Source organism: Lissotriton vulgaris, chromosome 10 (genome assembly GCF_964263255.1).
Source record: "Lissotriton vulgaris chromosome 10, aLisVul1.2, whole genome shotgun sequence".
Lineage (NCBI taxonomy): Eukaryota > Metazoa > Chordata > Amphibia > Caudata > Salamandridae > Lissotriton > Lissotriton vulgaris.
The window spans coordinates 315940111-315962795 of NC_141698.1; the positions used below are offsets into that span (position 1 = coordinate 315940111).

At 46.1% G+C, this 22685-nt stretch overlaps 1 protein-coding gene across 1 annotated transcript in view; it reads right to left on the minus strand.

Moving 5' to 3' along the window:
• Positions 1–22685, minus strand: part of OBSCN (obscurin, cytoskeletal calmodulin and titin-interacting RhoGEF) — a 1012031-nt gene that overhangs the window by 321587 nt on the left and 667759 nt on the right. The window contains exons 72-74 of the mRNA XM_086941076.1: positions 14805–16187; positions 8391–8669; positions 8168–8243 (exon numbers count right to left, since the gene is read on the minus strand). Of these exons, the coding sequence (XP_086797202.1) occupies positions 8168–8243; positions 8391–8669; positions 14805–16187 (1738 nt within the window). The remainder of the gene's footprint in view (positions 1–8167; positions 8244–8390; positions 8670–14804; positions 16188–22685) is intronic.

Sequence of the window (22685 nt, forward strand, 5' to 3'; positions counted from 1 at the left end):
CAGTATAGGGGCCACAAGGGCACTCTGACTAGTGAGCCTTCTTTCCCATCCATATAAAGGAATCAATATGCTAGCAGAGGGAGTGAGGCGTTAAAATCGGTAAGATGACTGAAGTTGGTTAGGACTGAGGCTGGGAGGAGGCACTGGGGTTAATGATGGAGAATAGAATTGGTCATTGACCCCCTGAGTCTAACTTCGGGGCCACATCAAGAAACTGAGAGCTCAATGGAGGGAGTAGTGAATGCTATCTATTGCTGTTATATTGTTGTTGGGGAGGAAATGCGAACCCACAAACACCACAAAGAGGTATTGTAGCAACATTAATTTTAAACTCACACATTGGTACACATCGTACTGAAGGCCAATCAGGGGACAACACACTACTTCTCGATAGCCTCAATGATTAAGATCATAAGCTATTATATGAGAGGTCTAAATGCCCCGGTTAAACGCCAGGCTTTGTTAACCTTCATACGAGACATGGACTGCGACATCTCTCTCTTGCAGGAAACACACCTTATCAAACAGGACTGGTAGAGGCTTTGTTCTCACTGGTTCTCCAGAAAACTCTTCTCCTCCCGGCCCAAAAAACCAGGGGGAGTGGCTATCAAATTGGCTATCAAATTCAAAGGTAGACTTACTGACACATTAATTTATATTCTAGGATGACTCTTAGCAGTATGCATCCTATTTGAAACAACCACCCTTACACTGGGCACCATATATGTTCCAAATCAGAACCAGGAATATTCTCTCAGATCTGGCATTCCCAGACTGGGATGTATTGATTGGAGGTACTATTAATAATGTCATTGATACAGATATGGACAGATCTGCTCTAAAGATTGGATGAACTGGGGCACTTGCAATGGGAGCCTCAAATGGATAAAGGATCAGGGGCAAATTAATATCTGGTGAAACCTAAATCCCACACGCAATGACTATACTTTTTTCTCAGCCTCCTGAGACATATGCTGGGCTAGAAAATGTTATTGGCACCACACATATAGTGCAATGACCATACTCACTGATATCGAAATATCCGCCATTTCCGACCACTCGCCCATCACACTAGAACTTAGGACGGACTCCACAGACACCCCCACACAGAGATGGAAACTTAATGATAATCTACTAAAACATTACAAGGTAATAGAAGCGGTCAAACACAGCATTACTGACTTTCTTAGCACCAATGACACTCTGTATATGACTACCCAGATACTGCGGGACACAGTAAAAGCAGTAACTTGTGGGGAATCTATCTCACAAATAGCAGATATGAACAGAAAGTGAACAGTTAAGAAAAAAGAGCTAGAAGAGAGGGTTGCATACCTAGAAAGGACACACATACAAACAGCATCCAAACGTATATAGCACCAACTCACACTAGCTAAACAACAACTTAAGGCCCTTGAAATTTACAAATCAAAATTTGCTCCTCAGACAGCGCAACAAAGATATTATATATGTGGCACTCAAGCAGGCTGTCTGTTAGTCTGCCAGCTAAGAGCCAAAAGACAGGACAGTAATATATAGCGGTTCTGACTACACAAACAAAAGGCAGTGAGAGGCGCTACCGGTATAGCTCACATGTTTCAACATTTTTACTCAGGACTCTATGCAGGACTCTATGCATCTGGTGGATGTCTCATTACTGACTATAACACCCAAGCAAGCACAATCACTGGCAGTACACATTACAGTGGCGAAAGTGATATACATGATTGCCAGAATTCGACTCAGCACCTGGCCTAAATGATCTTACAGCAGCTTTTAATAAGATGCTCTGCTCATTGTTGGCCCAAAAACAGATGGGTTTGTATAACGGCTTCACAAAATCAGGCATCCTATGTCCTTCTGTTGTGAGAAGCCATAATGATTGTCATACCCAAGCTAGGAAAAGACACTACAAGATGTTTCTCATGTACCCCAATATCGTTATTAAATATAGACACGAAGATCTTCACTGTGATATTAACCCAACGACTGGTTCCTTATATGCAGGGGTTGACAGATCCAGACCAAGTGGGCTTCTTCTCTGAAATAGGGTTTAGCAATAAAACTATACGACTGCTACACATCCTGGATAAAGTGAAACAAGCCTGGCACCTCACGTTCCTACTGTTTATCGATGCAGAGAAGGTATTTGATCGAGTACACTGTTCATACCTAGTGAGGGTGCTGGAAAAGAAAGGACAAGGACCTTGATTCAGTAAGTGGACATTTAGTGGCTACGCAGCCCCAGATGCTAGAGTTAAGGTGAACGGGAAGCTCTTATGCCCCTTTGCAGTGGGTAGAGGAACAAGACAGGGCTGCCCCCTCTCTCCGCTCCTGTTTGCACTGTATATGGAATCAAAAACCGAGAAGATATAGCTGCGTCCACTTCAGCTTCAGAAAAACCACAACCCACCACAACCTGCAACAGGTCCCTCACAGGAGCTGGAGCAAGATCACCGCCGACCAGCTCACCACCTCCCTCAGCCAGAACCCACCTGCCAGCACATCGGACCCCAACGAAGCAGCCCGCAACTTCACGCAGTGGCTGACCGCCTGCGCCGACGACCTCGCACCACTGAAGAACCCTCCCAGCAGACCCAGAAGCAAGAAGGCCCCCTGGTTCACCGACGAACTCAAGGACTCCAAGAAGACCTGCCGCACCCTCGAGAAAGCCTGGCTCCTCGACCAGACCACTGACAACATGACCGCCCTCAAACACGCCACCCGCAAGCACCACCAGCTCATCCGCACCACCAAGAAGAAATCACTGAAGGAGCGACTGGACAACAACGCCCACAAACAGCAAGGAACTCTTCAGCATTGTCAAGGAGTTCTCCAAACCCAGCACCGGCAGCAACGACATCACTTCCTCACAAGATCTCTGCGACTCCCTCGCCTCGTTCTTCCACCGCAAGATTGCTGACATCCACAACAGTTTCGGCGCACCATCCACGCACCCAACCGTTGAACCAACGCACCCACCGCCACCCTCCGCACCTGGACCACGGTGACCACCGAAGACACAGCCCGCACGATGAACACCATCCACTCCGGCTCTCTTACCGACACCTGACCCCACCACGTCTTCAACAAGGCCGACTCCACCATCGCACCCCAACTCCGGGACGTCATCAACGCCTCCTTCAACACTGCCACCTTCCCGGAGAGCTGGAAGCATGCCGAGCTCAGCGCCCTACTGAAAAAACCAACAGCGGACCCCACCGACCTCAAAAACTTCCGCCCCATCTCGCTCCTCCCTTTTTCTGCCAAAGTCATCGAGAAGATCGCCAACAGACAGCTTGCCGCCTTCCTCAAGACGAACGGATCCCTCAACCCCTTGCAGTCCGGTTTCAGAGCCAACCACAGCACCGAGACCGCCCTCATCGCAGCCACCGACGACATCCGAGCCCTGCTCGACAACGGGGAAACAGCGGCACTCATCCTCCTGGACCTCTCCGCAGCGTTCGACACTGTCTGCCACCGCACCCTAGTCCAACGCCTCAGCAACACCGGCATCCAAGAGAAGGCACTGAAGTGGATCATCTCGTTCCTCGCCGGAAGAACTCAAAGAGTCCGCCTCCCCCCGTTTCGATCCGAGGCCACCAAAGTAATCTGCGGCATCCCGCAAGGATCATCACTCAGCCCCACCCTCTTCAACGTCTACATGAGACCTCTCGCTGCCGTCGCACACCAACACAACCTCAACATCATCTCCTACGCCGACGAGACCAAGCTGATCCTCTCCCTCACCAGAGACCCCGACACCGCCAGAACCAGCCTCCACGAAGGGATGAAAGATGTCGCTGAGTGGATGAAGAACAGCCACCTGAAACTGAACTCAGACAAGACGTAAGTCCTCATCCTGGGACCATCACCCTCCGCCTGGGACGACTCTTGGTGGCCCCCAGCCCTAGGCACCGCCCCCAAGCCAACAGACCACGCACGCAACCTGGGCTTCATCCTGGACTCCTCCCTCTCGATGACCAGACAAGTCAACGCCGTCTCCTCATCATGCTTTCACACCATTCGCTTGCTTCGCAAGATCTTCCGATGGATCCTGACCGAAACCAGGAAGACAGTCACCCAGGCCCTCGTCACCAGCCGCCTGGACTACGGAAACACCCTCTATGCCAGAACCACAGCCAAGCTACAGAAAAGACTCCAACGCATCCAGAACGCCTCTGCCCGACTCATCCTGAACATCCCCCGACGCAGCCACATCTCCGGCCACCTGAGGGACCTGCACTGGCTCCCCGTCAACAAGAGGATCACGTTCAGGTTCCTCACCCACACACACAAGTCTCTCCACGACCTGGGCCCCAAGTATCTCAATGACCGCCTGACCTTCTACACGCCCACCCGCTAGCTACGGTCTACTAGCCTCGCCCTCGCCACCGTACCACGCATCCAAAGAGCCACCGCCGGAGGCAGATCCTTCTCGTACCTGGCGGCCAAGACATGGAACTCCCTCCCCATCCACCTTCGGCTGACCCAGGACCACCTCGCCTTCAGGAGACAACTCAAGACCTGGCTGTTCGAGCAGTAGCGGACCCCTTCCCCCAAGCGCCTTGAGACCCTTCCGGGTGAGTAGTGCGCTATACAAGTGTTATGATTGATTGATTGATTGATCAAAACATAAAGGGAGTGGAGTTCGGAGGGCATACACACAAAATAGCCATATACCCTGATGATGTAATTGTGAAATTGACGGACACTCTGCCCTCCACTCCATCATTTCTTTCTGAACTGGACAGATTTAGTGATGCTTTCGGCTTTACAATGAACATCCTTTAAATTCCAACTGATGTGCTTTAACACAACCCAAGATCTTAAAGACACCCTCACACAGACGTACCCACTACTGTGGACACAAAAACATATACCATACCTGGCCAATCAAAATCTGCCCAACTATCGACAAGACTGTCATGCTTAACTACAACGAGTTGTCAAGACCGCCCGTATTGCAGATCAGAAATGGAGAAATGGGGGAGTAACATGTCTGGGTGTATGAAAGCGGTTAAGGTGACCTTATTCCTTAAAATACTGTATGTTTTGCAAACAATCTACAACTCTTCACCAAGGGAAACAATAGAGAAATGGCAAAAATGCATCAGACAATTCATCTGGAAGGGCAGGAAACCCTGTATGGTGATATGCAGGACATATCAGACAATAGAGGAAGGAGGCCTGGGAGTCCCCTGCCTATCAAACTATTATGCAGCTGCACAACTCCGATATATGGTGCAATGGCACCACCCCACTACTGAAAAGCACTGGTGCTTTATGGACAAAGCAGTCACTGCCACATATCTTTGGAAAGTACCATGACTGGCGAAAGGATGCAGAACACAAAATGTATTTATTTCCCCAGTTGTTAAGTCAATAGTAGAAGTATGAGATAAGATTGCAACAGTAGAGGGATTAATAATGACGCCATCACCCATGCCCCCAATACTGAAAAATCCTGACTTTTCCCCAGCCCTATATATGTACAAAATTGGAGAGAAAGAGTGAAAAGACCTGGACACATCATTCACATCACAACATAATAACAAAGAATGCCACGTAACTAACAAAAAATGTTAATGTTACATAATTCGGGATTGCCCTGTCTACCTCGCCTGGCAACAGGCTATCTGCAAGAGGGTGGAAGACTTATTTCACATGGAGAGAATTGCATCCTTTGAACAATTAAAACACAATTACGACCTGACCGACAGAACAGTGACACTACTGGCATTTGGCAAGCGGGGCAATATGCTTATTTTAACTGCTGTGACCCAGCAACCCAGCCCATCCACGATATGTACTGGTTTCACCATCTGTATAGTTCAGTAGATATAGCAGCTAATAATCTGGTATACTTAGCTTTAATGAGGGATCTTGCAATACAGTTTTAAACTGCTATTTCGACCTGCCAAAATAAACCTTTTGGCAAGCCTAAACCTTCCTCTGAAATATGTATAAGTCACCCCTACAATAGATCCTAGGGTGCATTGTTTTTAAAAGGTTGGGCATGTGTACTTAGTTTTACATGTCCTGGCAGTAAAAAACTCATAAAGTAATTTTTCACTGCTGTAAGGCCTATCTGCCCTAGTGACTAACACTGGGTTATAACAATACAATTAATAAATGATCACTTCAGATTGGAAGCAGGTAGAATTATAATGTTTCCACTCAAATGACTGGTAATTTGTAATCCAACCTTAATGATGAAGTCGGATTTTAAATCAGAATTCTGAAAGTGCCATTTTTAGAAAATTGGTATGTTCTTATAACCATTCAGGCCTTCTGTCAATATCCTGGGTCACATGGCTGTGAATGGCTCTGCAGTTGGTGTTTGTGTATTACTTCCTGACAGAAACACAAAGAGGGATTAGAAGTGGACAGGATTGGCCATCCAAGCAGTATGGCTGGGAAGTGCTGTACCTAGACTACCTTGCGCTCCAAAGGACCTTTTCTCACAAACACACAAGGGAATCTTACACCAAGCCTACCATGCCTTTTGTCACCCCAAGACAATTTGGAGCCTTGACAGAGGAAGGGGAAGAACCTTCCAGAACCAGATGTGACAGTAGGACCGGGAGTCCACCCCCAACACAAAGGCTGGCAACAGGTAAAAATACTGAACCTCCAGAGCCACTCTTCAGAATCTTCCTGGACGTGTAGATATCAGAAAAAGGACTTCCCCGCTGCAAGAGGACTGTCCTGCTGATTGAGGACTGCCTTCCTGTTTGTGAAGGAAGACTGAACCAGCTTATCTTCAGCCTAGTCTAACTTTGTGACTCCAAGGGTCAGTTGGCTGATCTCCTGTTTGAGCTACAGGGATACAACATGCTCAAGAGGCCTCCCTGCAACTGCACAGCTGCAACTAGACTGCCTGGGTCCTGTAGGCCTATAACTGAGGAGGTTCTTGAGCCCCAAGAGGTGCTCACTAGGTCCTGCAAACCAGGCTGGCATCAGTATGAGCTCCTCAAAGAAAAATAGGGGTGATTTCCTGAAGTTTGGACTCTTTGCGGTTGCAGACGGACCTGTTAGCATTAAAACTCTGCTGCTCATGTTGCCCGCCAATGAGAAGCTCTGGTGAAACCTGCTCTTCATGCTACAGCGTCCACCAGCGACGACCAACAACGCAAGAACTGCACTTCACACTACAGTAATGACAGCCCACAGTGACTGCCAATGTGAATCTCCAGCAACGAACATCCGAGATGCCCGACCGGCTCCTCGCATTACAGCAATGACAGCCTGTGGTGCCCATTCTGCTCAGCACGCTACAGCGACAACCGTTCCATGACACTCTCCCTGCTCCTGCCGGCCTCCTCCACTGCGAATGGAACTCTTTTCACCAACATTTGAGAAGATGAACTTTTTCAGCTGGACTAACTTGGTCTCTGTATTTGACCCACACACCATTGTGGTCTGCAATCTCCGGTTCTAATGAATGGATTTTGATGTTTGTCTATTTATTCATTAAAATGTACTCTATTTTTCACCATTGTTCTAGGATTTTTCTAGTGTTGTGTTTTTACTTTATTATTGTTTGTGTGCTGCATAAATACTTTACACTTTGCCTCTAAGTTAAGCCTGAATGCTTCTGTGTCAAGATTCCAGAGGGTCAAGCACTGGTTAATTTAGTGACTTTTATGGATCACCCAGACAAGTATTGTGATTGTTGCCTGAGCGGGGCTTCCACTCCTCTCAACTAATAGCCCAATTTCTTACATGTGTTATCTTGTGTTGCAGCACATATCGCAATGTTATGTTTTGTCCTAAATACAGACGTCAAACCTGAGAAAAATTCCTGGTATTTACTGGTAAATGTGGATTTTGTGCGGTATTCCCCGAAAACATGCAATTAGGTGTTATTGATCGCACTCAGTAAATTTCCACTTTGCCAGGATTTTATCAAGTGCGAAAAATATCACATCAATTTCTGGGCCCCTAGTGATGTGAGCCATTGTGCTGTATCAGCATTGTACCAGAACTTGTGATGTGATTACTTTTCTGTAATAGCTATCAAGAGCTTCAAGCATCACCTTCATAAAATATTATCCCACAGTAATATAGCAATCATTCAAAATGAATAGAAGGTGGTTGGACACAATGACACATGGACTCCCTTCTTTAATTCTGTGAATGTATGATTTAAATAATACTTTACCTGGACATGTAACCTTGGGCACTGAAATAGGATGACGTTTCAGTGGCTTCTGCTGTGTCATAGTCTGAACTTGTCACTGTTAAACACAAAACAACAAGATTAAGTATTACTTCCATGGGATAGCAGATAGCCCACAGTGTATTCAAGTTGAAACCCTGAGACCCAGTGAGGTGCTCTGTGTTTAGTTAGCAGCCCCTACCTTCAGTACTAAATGCATACTCACTGTCCACTCTTAATTCAGCCTTGGTTGAAGACACTCCCAAGCTATTTTCAGCCAGGCATCGGTACACTCCCATATCGGAGGGAACCACTGCAGTGATAATCAATTGGTGACACCCCTCCTGGTCTTCATTGATCATGTAATGGTCATCTTCTTCGATCACCTTCCCATCCTTGAACCAGCGAACAGTTGGCTGTGGCTTGCCAATGGCAATGCAGTCAAAGCTGACTGGGTAACCATCTTGAACTTCTTGATTTCGTAGTTCTGTTACAAACATGGGAGCTTAAGAAAGAGAAACAAGAAAATAACAATATTCATTATGAGCCAATGTGAGACGCTCATTTTCTCTTTAATTTGTCATGTATGTACATTATACACTAGTGCATTATTAGCAAAATAGAAATATTTTATGTGTTTTCATAGAAGTAGTTTTACAAACATGTGCACAAATATATTGTCACTGAATAAAACAGTTCAGGGTCTGTTATGGTTAAGCAAACATTAACAATTGAAAAAATCCTAAAATGCACACATTATGGCGTGCAACACACAAGGCACACCATAACTCATGCCATTGTCATGCTCATTACACCCCTTAATCGTAGCTAAAATGGCTGACAAATAACCTTTAATAGTGCCTATAGCAAAGCCTGGCTTGCCCAGAGATAGGAAAAAGAAAAAAAACATCTGGAAGTTTGGCCTGCAGAGTATCAACTTGACAGTGCTAGCACCAGGCCATAAAGGTGTGGTAGAGGGGTGCCTAAATTAATAACACCCAATGCCTTGAAAGGTAAATGAAATCCATTCATTTTGCCCTGCTCAATCTCCATGAATGGACTTGCAGGTTATGGAGATTCAGGTACAGGACCCTGGCCAGCTGTGGAGGCAGAAATACTTCAGATAAAGGTAGATGGCACAGAGCACAAATGTTTACACTCAACATATCACAGTACAACACTCTTCTGACCTAGTGCAGAGTAATTAAGATGATCTGGGCCCAGTATTTCCTGGTCTTCTTCAGAACTCGAAACAAGAGCGGCAGAGGTAGGTATGTATAAAGGAGATTAGAGTTCCACAGCAGGAAGAATGAGTCTCCCAGTGAGCCTCTAGGCAGGAATTGCAGTGTGCAATAAAGAACTTGGGCGAAAGTCAACATTTTGAACCTTTCTTTTTGCAGGAGGGTGTTCAGAAGTGGAAGGTCTTAATTTATAATGAGTCCACATATGTTTATGGCTACCAAAAAATAATGGGAGCAGAAGCCAATCCCTTCTTCCCATCTGTGCCCCTCTGAACAGACCCCTTGGCCATCAGTGACTAGACTTCTTGCGAAATGCTTCAACAAAAACAGATAAGATATGAGGGAAAGAGGATGTGAAGGGGAGGGAGTAACCTTTTTGAACGATGTGCAGCACCAGGTAGGAAAAAATGAATCCTAACCCCTACCAGTCACGCAACACCATGGGTGGGGAAATCAAAGAATCTTGGCGAATGTTACTTCAGGTGAGGAGGGAGAAGAGGAAGGCTGCTATGACTGGTGATGTCCAAGACCCTCCAAACCACCAGGTATTTTTGGGCCACCAAAAGGCTGGGCTGCTGTTGTATGGGCTGCGAAGACTACCTCTGGTGATTCCCGAGACCCAAGAGTATCCTCTGATATTTGATGCTGCTTAAGGGATTGATAGGTCTGAGATAGCAAATCTAAAGATAGGGCCATAGCATGGCTGTCTTAAAAGCACCCCAGAACAAAGTCAGCCTTTAACCCAAAATGCCTGGAACTGTTGAACAGCATATCCATAGTGGTTGCCTGCACATCACAGGAAAATCCTGCAGTGCATCGATGCATGATGCCTAGTCATGACACCAGTGCCCATAGCACAGCCTACACAGTCTGTTGTGTACAGGCCAGCCTTCAAAACTTATTTTTCTGCACCGTGTGTCCTAGATTGTCTCAGTAAAACTTGTTTTTGAATTCATCAGGAAAGATTGACAGGATCTTGCTGCCCTTATTCCAAACGGCATATGTGTATAACCCAGATTCAGTAAGCTCTAGGCCAAGGGAGCGGAAGACTCTGATCCAAATACCTGCATGCTCTTAGATTCCCTGTATTTTAGTGCAGAATGGAGTGAGTTGAGATGCACCTTGCTAGTCGAACTTTGAAGTACCATGCTTTCAGGCATCATGTGCTGCATTAAAAGGGCTGGGTCTCTGGGGGTCTGGCCTATGATGCCTAGCTACCAGGCCACTAATTGGGGGAGCTGAACATGGCTTAGACAAGTTGCCATCAAGGATTTTGTCAGGACCCCGTTAAAAAAAAGTAAGGGATATGAATAAGCAGGCCCAGGCTTCTGGCTTTCTGTCTGGCAGGTTTGCTTTAATCTTTATCATAGGTAACTGAAAGTCCAATGCTTCTGATGCTCTGCAGACTACTACTGCAAAGGAGACGCTCCCCCCCGTCCTATCTCAGGAGATGAATATAGACCTCTGCCATTATGTAGATCTACATGTAGGCCAGCATCAGAGTAATGAGTGTAGAGCAAGTTGATCACATACTTATAGTCATCCTTTCTATGCAGCACATTTTGAATGGAATCAGGATACGATCCAAACAAAGCTTCCAAATGACGATAATACTGGCCTCGAGGAAGAGGCTGAGGTTCATCCCAAAATGAGGGATGCACCTTCGTAATTTCATATTGAAACATAGACCTGTGGCGAGATGATGTTGGCTCAAGATCAGAAAAGGCTATCGGATTGGATCTGGTCCGGGTCAGGGTTGGGGCTGTACGAGGGAGCTACTCGGATGTCCAAAAAGGGCAGCTGGCAACACGGCCAGACCTGTCAGCAGAAGTCTTACTGGCGCCACCTGCAGATTGGTGGGGCCCAATGGCCCTGCAGAGGGAGCCAGCATGGCCACTTTAAAGGTCTGTATCTGCTGCATTGTCCACAATAGGCTGAGAAACTTGGTGCGATGTGACCAACCTTGGAGTAGAATGATGACAGTGTAGCTGGGTTCCTGGAGTGAACACTGCACTCCTTCCCCCTGCATTGGGGATAGCAAGACAGGGACGAGTACCACTTGTCATGTTTGCTCTTGTGGTACGACTTGTTCCTTGACTTCATCTTTGACTTACCTGAGGATGGTGACTTGATGCTGGCTGGGGACCTGGACACGGTGAGGGCACGCGACTTGGAGCAAGAGCAGGTCAGCTGTCTGTAGCACAACCAGCTATGCTTTTTGTGTTCCCTAATTGCTTTTGTGAGCATTAGAGAGCATTTACTGCATGACTTTGAGTTATGTCAAGCCACAGGTGGACATCGAGTGAATAGGTGAACAAAATGTGTTTCCTTTTGTTGCTTAACAGCTTAAAACGTGGTTTTTGGGGGAGCTCTTTCCCTAACATACTGTCCTTGCTGATAAAAATGCAATTTAAGCATATGTGGAAAATAACAAATGTTGAGCTCGGACAACCAGATTCACACTGAAGGACACAGAATGAAAAGAACTGACATTATCGCGCATGGGTAGTGCCTAGATATGGTTCTATGCCTTCACTTCTAGAAGTGCAGCAGGATTGTAGCAAAGCTCATCACCTGCTAAAGGGTAGGACCAGATGCTATGAAAATATCCTGGATCTAGTCTGGGAACTGGGGGAGATCAAAAGTTAAGAATTTGTAGCTAGCAAAAAGCTTTACTAGCAAACTGTGGGCACCAGATACAAATAGCTTTTCTGTAGTGACTGGCTCTTTCCGAGGTTTCACAGGTGTAAATGTGCAGCCTTGCTAAGTGTCATGCATCAAAGGTCAAACTAACGCATTTCAGTACTTGTCCCCGCATCGCTGCACTGAAATGCATTAATCACATAATTAAACGTTCTCTATGCTTCCAGTGACTTGAGCAGGAACCGTTGATGAAATACCATAGCAGAATTAAATGGCTCGCTCTATCCAAATGTGTGTCTGTGGTCATGTGATGAAGGTTGCTAAGATAGATGGGAAACGAGAATAAGGGCCGGACAGAGGGAGGTAAGAGAGAAGGATGAGAGGTAAGAAAAAAAGAGACGAATTGCAGCGGAAGAAAAGACAATGAAGAAGTGGAATAAGGGGAGTTAGAGAGGGCAGAAACAAATGGAGGAGAGAGGTGAAAAGATAAGAGATTCCAAGAAAGGCAATAGGGGGGCGAGGGGAACAGAAAAGGAAGAGAGTGAAATTCGAGGACAGAAGGAGAAACAAAAGGACCATGGAGAGGGAAAGACAAAAAAGGAAGGCATAATGACTTGGATTAATGAAGACAAGAAAGAGAGGAGAGAGAAAACCAAAAAGGGAGAAAGGAGGTGAGAGGAGGAAAGCAAAATACAAAAGATTGAGAGGAGTGAATGAGATAAGTGAGAGAGAAAAGGGGGACAAAAAGCTAACCTTGTCGAAGACTAAAGAAGAAGGTGGTTGGGAAGATAAAGGAGGACGAAGAGATCTAAAGAAGAACAGAGATGGAGACAGGAAGGGAAGAAAGAGAGAAAATGAAGAAAAGACTATATAGAGTGAACATATTGTCATCTGTGAAAACATGCATGAGCGGGGAGAGGAGGGAGGAAAAGGGAGAAATAGCAAACTGATGAAGGTGGGTAGCGAAAGTGGTAAAGAATGTTTAAGCGACAGATGAGGAAGATGGGAAAGATGTTAGCAGCCATTTTCTTGTCTGTACCAACAAGTGAGGGGATGATAGTGCCTCGCGCACACACAGTTGTGTCAATATATTTTTTACAGTGTGTTGTCTAGCCATGAGATACCACCTTGGTCACTTCAGAGTGCTGCCTAGGTGCTCTTGCAGTCAAGCAATCTGCTGCCTAGATTGCTGCCTAGCTGTGTTTTGGTGGGGAATCATCTAGTTTCTAAGAGAGGTGCTTAATCTGGAGGAATGGAAGGGGTACCCTTTGAATTTCTTTCAGCTTAGGGATTGTAGGTTGGCACGGGTGCAAAGGGTGAATTGTCCTCTGTTTTTGATATGTCATCCGGGGTGGGATTTTTTCCACTGAGGTTCAGTTCTAAATCAGCCATTATGCCTGCCTACCTCCAGAGGCAAATCAACGCCACTTTACTTCGAGGGCTCAACTTGGAAAGCCTGTGGTTATTTAATCACACCTTACACAGTGATGCGAACCTATTGAAAGTATACGGGGAATGGCGCACAACTGCCCATGAGATGGCCCATTACACTGGTCAGTCATTTACCACATGTGCGTGTCTATTTTGGAAGGGATGGCATCACAATAGTGCGCGCACAACGTAAGGCTCACTCCTCCCCCACTTCGGACACCTTTCCGCCTCCGCTGGGCCCAAGAACCTTCGGAATCAGGTTATGTTGTCCAAGGCATGGACTTTTTATTCACATCAAATCAGATCATTCACCAAAAAACCATTGCAAGATTAAAAGCTTTCCTTTGGTCCACGAAGACAAAGAGGAAGAAACCTCTGGGATGCCGCCTTAAATAGCTTGATGTAAAGTTTCAGTTTCATTTACTTTTTATAGACGTCACCAAACATTTCCCTTCTGAACCAGCCCCCTCAGAAGGCTTGGTTCCGTGGCGCGACTAAGGGCGCCCCTCCCTTAGGCTTCGGGGCGCCTAGTCATTTTCATCCAAAACCTTTTACTAGCACTGGGGTTCACAGTAGGAGGAACATTTGGGTACCATAGTTGCTGTGTACCTCATGTTTGTTCAAAAAGGTTTTGATTAGTGACCTGGCATACACATGAAAGAAATAGTAAAATGCATATTACAATATAACCCAAAACGGATCATGTTTTAAAACCCACGTTAAAAGTAGTACATGGACACTGGAACTCTAAAAAGCAAGCAAAAAGCATGCTTTGTTGTTCATTCATTACACATACAATGTGGTGACAAGGGTTGCCAACCTGCATTAATCAAGAGGTGTACCCAGAGCGCAACTCCTGCCAAACACCGACTGAAAAGACCAATACGCATTATGCAATCAAAGGGCAAAACATTTAGGGTCAGACTGGACAGCACAAGATTCGGAAATGAAAAACATTCATTTCATTGAGCATTGTTTCTCAACATGTCGTAGACATTTCTACTGATTATATAAATTAACTAAGATGTTTGAGCATTTCTGCTTTTTTTCAAGATAAGCTGCTATGCTGATTGTAAGCAAAGGGGCCACTGATCATTTGTGTTGCTGCAAATATTTACTGCATCTACACCAGTGGGTTTCCTCCCACGGTTTCTGAAGGCAGTTTGACTCCTTTGCCCGCTTTTAATAGACAGACATGAGTAGCATAACCCATGGCAGTGTCATATTCTTTCGGGAAAGTACTACCGTCTGAAAAAACATGTTTTACTCTACTTTTTTTACATCTCATGCAACAAAGAACTACATTTGTAAAACTGCATACTAACCGGTATCTGAAGTGAGCAAAGCAGGCCTTGGTTTTTCTTCTGTTGGTGATTGTCCCGCGGTGCCTGGTCCTGCTTTCATGATGCGCAATTCGATTTTCTTCACACCATGGTCAAAGATGTCGACCTCAACTGGGATACCCATCGCTCCAAACATTTCTCTGAACCTTGTAGCAGCGATCTTTGCCTCCGACATGACCTCAAACTTAATGTAGATGTACTTGTCATCCTCCCGATATGTTTGCTGGTCCACCACGCCAAAGTCTCCCTCATCTGCGCTGACAAACAGCTCCTCTTCCACATCTGACATCTCAGTGGAGATCTTAGATTTGAGTAGCTTGTGAAGCCTCCTTCCAGCTTTGCGGAAGGCATCATCCATTTCGCTTCCTGAGGAGCCTTCTGTTTCACTGTCCGTGCTCGACTTTGATGGAGATGGCTTTTGCTTACGGAGAGTTTCAGGTGACTGGCTGCCAACAACAACTTTGGCACTATGGGACACTGCGCCAAACTTATTGGAGACCTCACAGGTATATTTCCCAGTGTCCTTAGTGTCCAGACCTGTTATAATCAAGGAACAGGTTCCATCACTGTAATTGTCAATATGGTAATGGCGCCCATCAGAAAGTTCTTCACCATCTTTTAGCCATCGGGCTTTGACATCAGTTTTACTGATGGCCAAGCACTCAAGCTGGACAGTGCCTCCTGGTTCCCCAGAAATATCCTTGAATGTATCCCCAAACACTGGGCACTCCTGCTGTTTGATCACCTTCCTGGCTTTGTAGCCTTTGAAGGCGGCCTGGATTTTCACAGCAGCATAGTTCATTGAAGGATCATCGTCATCGATGTCCTCTAATTCAGAGGGCACAACAGGTGGTGCAACTTCCTTGGTTTCAGTAATCATATCTTTAACCTCAGTATTGGATGTCTCAAAGTGTTTGAAGAACTTATGGGTGGAGACAGTTTGAACATGGGTACCACAGGTCACAGTCGAGTGGCCAGCTTTTTTCAGGTAGGACACTAATGATGGTGTCCCAGACCTCGACTCATCATCAGAACTTGTGAATGAGAAATCAGCCTCCCCAGTTTTGGCCAGGTCATCAGAGGTGTAGCTTTCTGAGTATTCTGCACGGGTTTCAGCTTCTTTTTTCAGACGTCTCAGTTTCTCATCTTCTTCTTGCACCTCACAGATGGACTCAAGGGTTGGCTCCCGGCTCATCCTGCGCTTCTTAGCCAAAGCTTCCCAAAGGAGATGCAGATCTCCTTCTTGTGCTGCCTCTGGTGGCAAACTGGGCTGGGACCCTCCATCTTCCTTTCCCATGAGCCCATCAATCAATTGGGGTTCCTCAAGCAGCTGTTTGATGCTTACTGCCTCAGGAACAGATGGTGCTGAAAGGCAAAAATGACATTGACTCATCTGGGTAACCAATAAGTAGATAACTCAACAATGGGGTCAATCACAAAGTCCTGCTATAGTGTACTGTTTTCAATTAACATATCTACAGATGTGTTCTGAGGGAAATCAAAATATTGTTAGTCAACCAAAGGCTTCTGAAATGTCAGCAGGGCTCTTGCAATGTCAGTCAGTTGTTAGGCTTTCAGTGCTGCCAGACACAGTCAAGAAATCTTATCATGCCTATAGAAGAGCCCACCTTTACATGGACCTTTCTAATGAAAGACTGTTTCCATTACCAGAAGGGTACAATGTATAAGAATGACTGTCTAGCAGAGATCAAGCAAATAATTCAGTGATATATGGATGCGTTGAACCTTTTTATTTGTTAGTCCAATATGGCAGCCGTGTCCCATGCATGTAAGAGCGGTGGGGCCGGGTGGAAGGGGGGAGGGGGTTCGATGGGCGTTGACAAGGGAAAATTAGATAAATAATTAATTTTCCCCCGTCATTGTCCGTCGAAATTCCCCTCCACCCGGCCACACCACACCACCACTCTTACCTTCACAAACCGCAGCTGCATTATGGCTGAATTATTCCAGCAAATATGAACTTCCTCTTGAAATAATTCATGCGTTCATGTGCCAATTGTTGCGAAAAAAGGTAAAACAGCACCACAACACACACAATGCAAAAAATCGAAAGCAAATTTAGAACATGGCATTGTTGTCCTCTATTGCAGCCAGCACAGCTGCGTTAAACTATAAAGTGTGTTTCCAGGAATTATTTAGGCTGTGGGCCCACTGAGGTGATCTTATGGTATCAATGATGTCATCAGCACCAGAAAACCCTCACGGGTTATAGTGCGTTTTACAAATACACATAAGATCAGCTGAGAATGGAGGTAAGGCAAAGAAATGTGATAAAGCAGCAAGAGAGCTCTTTATTTAACCTTCAAAGTGCCAGAGCACTTAGTGACTGAAGTATAGAAAGCATTGAATATATAGCTCAGAACTGTTAGATGGGCTGGTGTGTCTAACTCCAAGTACACAATTCGCAACAAAACATTTGAAGGCATAATCCTTGAGCTAATGCTAAATTTACATGTTCATAGCCAACTCTGCTTTTTCCCTGTAGCCAAGAGACAAAAAGGGTATTAAGCAGAGGTACTGTACGACCTAACCAAGACTAGACCTATCAGTAAAAAGTGTGTCTTTACCTTATTTTAATGAGTCACGTTTTGCTATTACAAATCCTTTACTTACAAATAAACTACTGCAGCCATTGATTTTGCCCTACCGTTCCTGAGACGGTATAAGAGATGTGATGTCACTTCAGCTGTTCCCATGTTTTCCCCTTAAAGTTTGAGTGATGGAAAAACACTCCATGACCACAGTTTATTGTAAAAGGCCATTGATTAGGACAAGGTTGCAAATCTACAGTAAAATTGTTAACATTAACAAATAACAACAAACTTCATAAATCTGACACTCCCATTCCTCCAGTAAACATTCACACTTCATGCCAACTGTCATTCCAAAGCCCTCATGCCTTGCTTCATTCTTCCCTCTTCCATATATCCAGTCTCTCCTTCCTTTACACTAGCAAACACCTTCCAATGAAACTCAGTCATGGAAGAGGCAGGACACGGCCTTCCTGACTCGTTGATATCACAACCAACAAAATGCCCCTTCGCCTACCTAAACCTATCCTTGTGCACATCCAGTTTTCCCACACGAAGCACCCCAGTGGAAGACTAGTCTGAGACTGTTGCTTCCCCCGGAGGCCATCATTGCCACTGGTGCTAAGTATGTTATCATGAACAGCAGAAACGAGTGGAGAACTGTCAATTGCGTATATTTTAACGAGTTTGTCCACCTCGCATGTTAGGGGGAAAAGACAGCTTTTAACTTACGTTCAAGAGAGAAAGTAGCAGAAGTATTCACATTTGCCGCTGTCGAGCAGGAGTAAGACCCTTGAGGGCAGATTTACAATAAGAAAACAAGTTACTTACCTGTAACTTTGGTTCCCCAGTATTGGTAACTTTCATAGATTCCCATGCTTTGTATCATTCCCCGTCGTCGGAATGGGAGCCTCGGTAAATAGAAAATACCATAGTAATAAGCACAAAGTGAAAAAATAGGCCTAGGCCTCATCTCATTTTGTAGCTTATCCACCTCTTTTTGTAAAAGAGACCAAACTTCTGCAGTAGCCAATCAGAGCAGCCTCACCCCACAGAACCTTCCTGAGAGAAGCTCAGAGCCTCAGATTTTCGTAGCCGTTGTGAACAGCTATACACCAAGATAAGAAGACTGAGCTTTCCCAGGGGAGGCGGGTGGGCGCATGGGAATCTATGAAAGTTACCAATACTGGGGAACCAAAGTTACAGGTAAGTAACTTGTTTTCTTGCCCCAGTATTGGAACTTTCATAGATTCCCATGCTTTGTATCAGAGTAACCAGCAGTAAACAGAAAAGCATATTTTGCAATATATGAACCTGAAAATGTTACACATCTCTGATTAGAACAGTAGAAACACATAGGATCATAACATATGACAATAATGCAGTTATACAAAATATGCAAATAGGAAGGCGGTATAGAAAGGAAAGCTCACCGACTTATTGGAAAAGATTCCTCAAAACTGCTTGGCCCACTGCTGCATCTTCTTTCACAGAAGAATCCAAACAGTAGTGGCGAGTGAAGGTGTGGACACTGCTCCATGTTGCAGCTCTACAAATGTCCTTGATAGGAACCCCTGCGAATAGAGCTGTCGATGAAGCCATTGACCTGGTAGAGTGAGCACGAACTGCTCGGTGCAGTGGTTTTCCAGCCGCTTGGTGGCAAAATTGTATAGCACTGGAAATCCAGCGGGAAATACAGGCTTTAGAAACTGGACATCCCTTGCGTGGAGGACTGAAAGAAACAAAAAGCTGTGAAGACTTCCTGAAGGGTCTTGTTCGCTCCAGGTAGAATTTCAGGCATCTATGAATGTCCAAAGAGTGCAAAGTTCTTTCCGCGGGCGTGGAAGGCTGTGGAAAGAACGGTTTTAAGACTACTGGCTCATTTAGGTGGAATTCTGAAGGCACCTTTGGGATAAACTTAGGATTCGTTCTTAGGATCAGAACATTATTCTTAAATTGTAGAAAGGGTTCCTCAATCGTGAAAGCTTGGAGCTCACTTACTCTTCGAGCCGATGTCAGGGCCAAGAGAAGAGCCAGTTTCCAAGGAAGAAACTTAAGGTCAGACTTATGAACAGGTTCAAAAGGGGCTTTCATGAGAGATGACAAGACTAGATTCAAATGCCAGGCCGGAGGTGGCGGCCGGACTGGAGGAAAGACCCCGAATAAACCCTTCAGAAATTGTTTGATAATCCTCGCTGACCATAGGGAAGGACCTGAAGATGAACGTCTGAATCTAGAGATGGCCGCCAGATGGACTTTCACAGAAGATGGAGCCAATCCAGATTTAGCTAATGAAAGAATGTAAGGCAAGAGTTGGTGTGGAGCAGAAGTATATGGGTGTAAACCTTCTTTCCGACACCAAACACAGAATCTCTTCCATTTAGCACGATAGGTCTTGTTGGTACTAGGCGCTCTGGCCTGGGCCAAAATGTCCCTACATTCCCCTGATAGATCTAAACCTTGGAATTCCCGGAACTCAGGAGCCACGCTGTCAATCGCAGCGACTTCAAGTCCGGATGTAGAACTTGTCCGTGAGACATCGTTAACAGTGTTGGCACAGGATGTAGGAGAACTGGTTGGTCCTGGGAGAGGAGGAGAAGTTCCGAGTACCAAAACTGTCTTGGCCATGCTGGAGCGATCAGAATCATCCTGCACGGTTCCACCTTGAGTTTGCTGATCAACCTCGGGATCAGCGGAATGGGAGGAAAGGCGTAAACAAAGGCGCCTGACCAAGCAATCAAAAGCGCATTCCCCAAGGATTCCCGATGGTGAACCCTGCTTGCGAAGGACAGGCATTTGGCGTTCTGGGGAGTTGCAAACAGATCGAAGGATGGCGTCCCCCATCGTGCAAAGAGCTCCTCCAGAACGGTCTGGTCTAGTTCCCACTCGTGAGAGACTGTCCTTTGGCGACTCAAAGCGTCTGCCTTGACATTGAGTGTCCCCGCTAGATGTTCCGCTGAGAGGGAGACATTGTTCTGGATTACCCAATTCCACAGCGTTTGGGCTTCCTTGGAGAGGGTGGAAGATCTTGTTCCGCCCTGTTTGTTTATGTAGTGCATGGCTGTGGTGTTGTCCGTACGAACCAGCACTGCACGGTTGCGAATCCTCGGAAGAAAAGCTTGTAGAGCCAGACGGATAGCGAGAAGTTCCAGAAGGTTGATATGGAACTTGATCTGGACTGGACTCCAATGGCCGCTGACCTTTAGCTCTTGGAGGACTGCTCCCCATCCCTCCATGGAAGCATCCGTTGTCAAAACAAGAGGAGATGGTGGAAGTCGGAACGATAGACCCCTTGAAAGATTGTCTTTCAGCAACCACCAGCCGCCTGCCTTTCTCATTTCCGGGGAAACGACAATCCTGTCGTCAAAGGATCCTGTGACCTGCCGCCATTGCTTGTCCAATTGTTCTTGTAGTGGACGCATTCTGAGCCTGCAGTGTGGCACTAATGGTATGCAGGATGAAATCGATCCGAGAAGCAATTTGTACCTGCGAACTGTCAGCGTCTTGCGAGATTGAAGAAGCCGAGCTGAACAAATGAGTTTGTTCTGGCGCTCCTCCGATGGAAAGGCTAGGCAACTCTCTGTGTCCAGGATGGCCCCTAGGAACCTCGCTGACCTGGAGGGGCATAGAACAGATTTTTCCTTTTTGAGTCGAAGACCTAGGTGCTTGAACAGTTCTTTGCATGACCGGACTGCATTGGACGCTTCTAGAGCAGATGGAGCCTTCAGTAGCCAATCGTCCAGATATGGAAAAACCTGAATAGCTTGCCTTCTGAGATAAGCTGCTACTGGAGCCAGAATTTTTGTGAAGATCCGTGGAGCGGACCGGAGACCAAACGGTAGTGCCTTGAATTGAAAGTGGCTCTTGCCCACTGTAAATCAAAGATATTGCCTGTGAGCTGGATGAATAGGAACGTGGAAGTAAGCGTCTTCCAAATCTAGGGTCGCCATGTAATCCCCTGGATTGAGGAGACGAAGGATGTCCTGAAGAGTGACCATCCTGAAGGACAACTTTACGAGATAAGTGTTGAGCTGCCGTAGATCTAAAATTGGACGCCATTTGTCCTTTGTCTTCCGAACCAGGAAGAACCTGGAATAGAACCCTTTCCCCTTCTGAGAAAGGGGTACAGGCTCTATTGCCCCCTTGGTGAAAAGTTGGTGGGCTTCGAGATGAAGGAGCTTGAGATGTTTGGGAGGAAAGGCGTCCGGCGCTCTTGTCGGAGGAAGGTCTTGAAACTCCAACGTGTGTCCTTCTTTGACGATTTGTAGGACCCACTGATCCGATGTAATGATCATCCAGTTGTCGAGGCAATGGGCAATCCTGCCCCCCACTGGTGTGAATGAGGGAACAGGAACAGTGGAAAGAGCCACCTGGCCGCTATTGTTTCCTGGTGTTGTCTCTCCTTTGCTGGCCTTGATGTCCCCTAGGCTGCTGGCGAGAGAAAGAACCCCTCTGAGAGTACTGAGGTTTATATGTCTGGCTAGACTGAGAGCCAGAAGAGTAGCGATTCTGATTTCCTCCTCTATAAGAGGAAAATCCTTTACCTCTAGCTCCCTTGAAGGGTACCTTGCGATACTGCAATGTTCCTAAGGACTTCGCTGTATCAGTGTCCTTTTTAATGCCTTGCAGGGCCTCATCGACGTGCTTGCCAAACAGCATTTCTCCGTCGTATGGCAGATCCAAGATTTTATTCTGCACTTCTTGCCTGAACCATGTGGCCTTCAACCACCCTTGGCGTCGCAGAACCGCCGAACCAGCAAGTGCTCGAAATGCGGTGGTCGCAATATCCATTGCGACATCAATGACTTCCGAGGAAGCCCGCTCCCCTTCAAGCAAAATCTTCTTCACTTCTTCTTTAGAAGAATCCTGCAATTCCTCTACAAATGGAGCAAGGTCGCACCACATCTGGCGGTCATAGCGTCCCAGAATTGCTAAAGCCTTGGCTGCTCTAACTAGAAGACTTGCCATTGCTGAAAATCGTTTGCCTACATTGTCTAGGCGCCTGCCCTCCTTATCTGGTGGTGTAGTCAGTGGCGTAGAAGGATTCTTAGATTTGCTTTGGGAGGCCTGAGAAATGACCGAGTCTGGTTTCGGCTGGCCAAGCAAACATGCCGGACTGCCATCAGGTGCTTTGTATTTCTTCTCTAGTCTTGGTAGCACCGGGAGGACTGTGGCCGGGTTGTGCATAGCCTTCAAGCCCTCAGACCAGACATGCTCAATGATTGGTATGGACCGTACTGATTTCTTGAATTGTTCCTTAAAGTCATATAAGAAACATTCCGATTGAACCGTGGTCACTGGAAGACCAAAT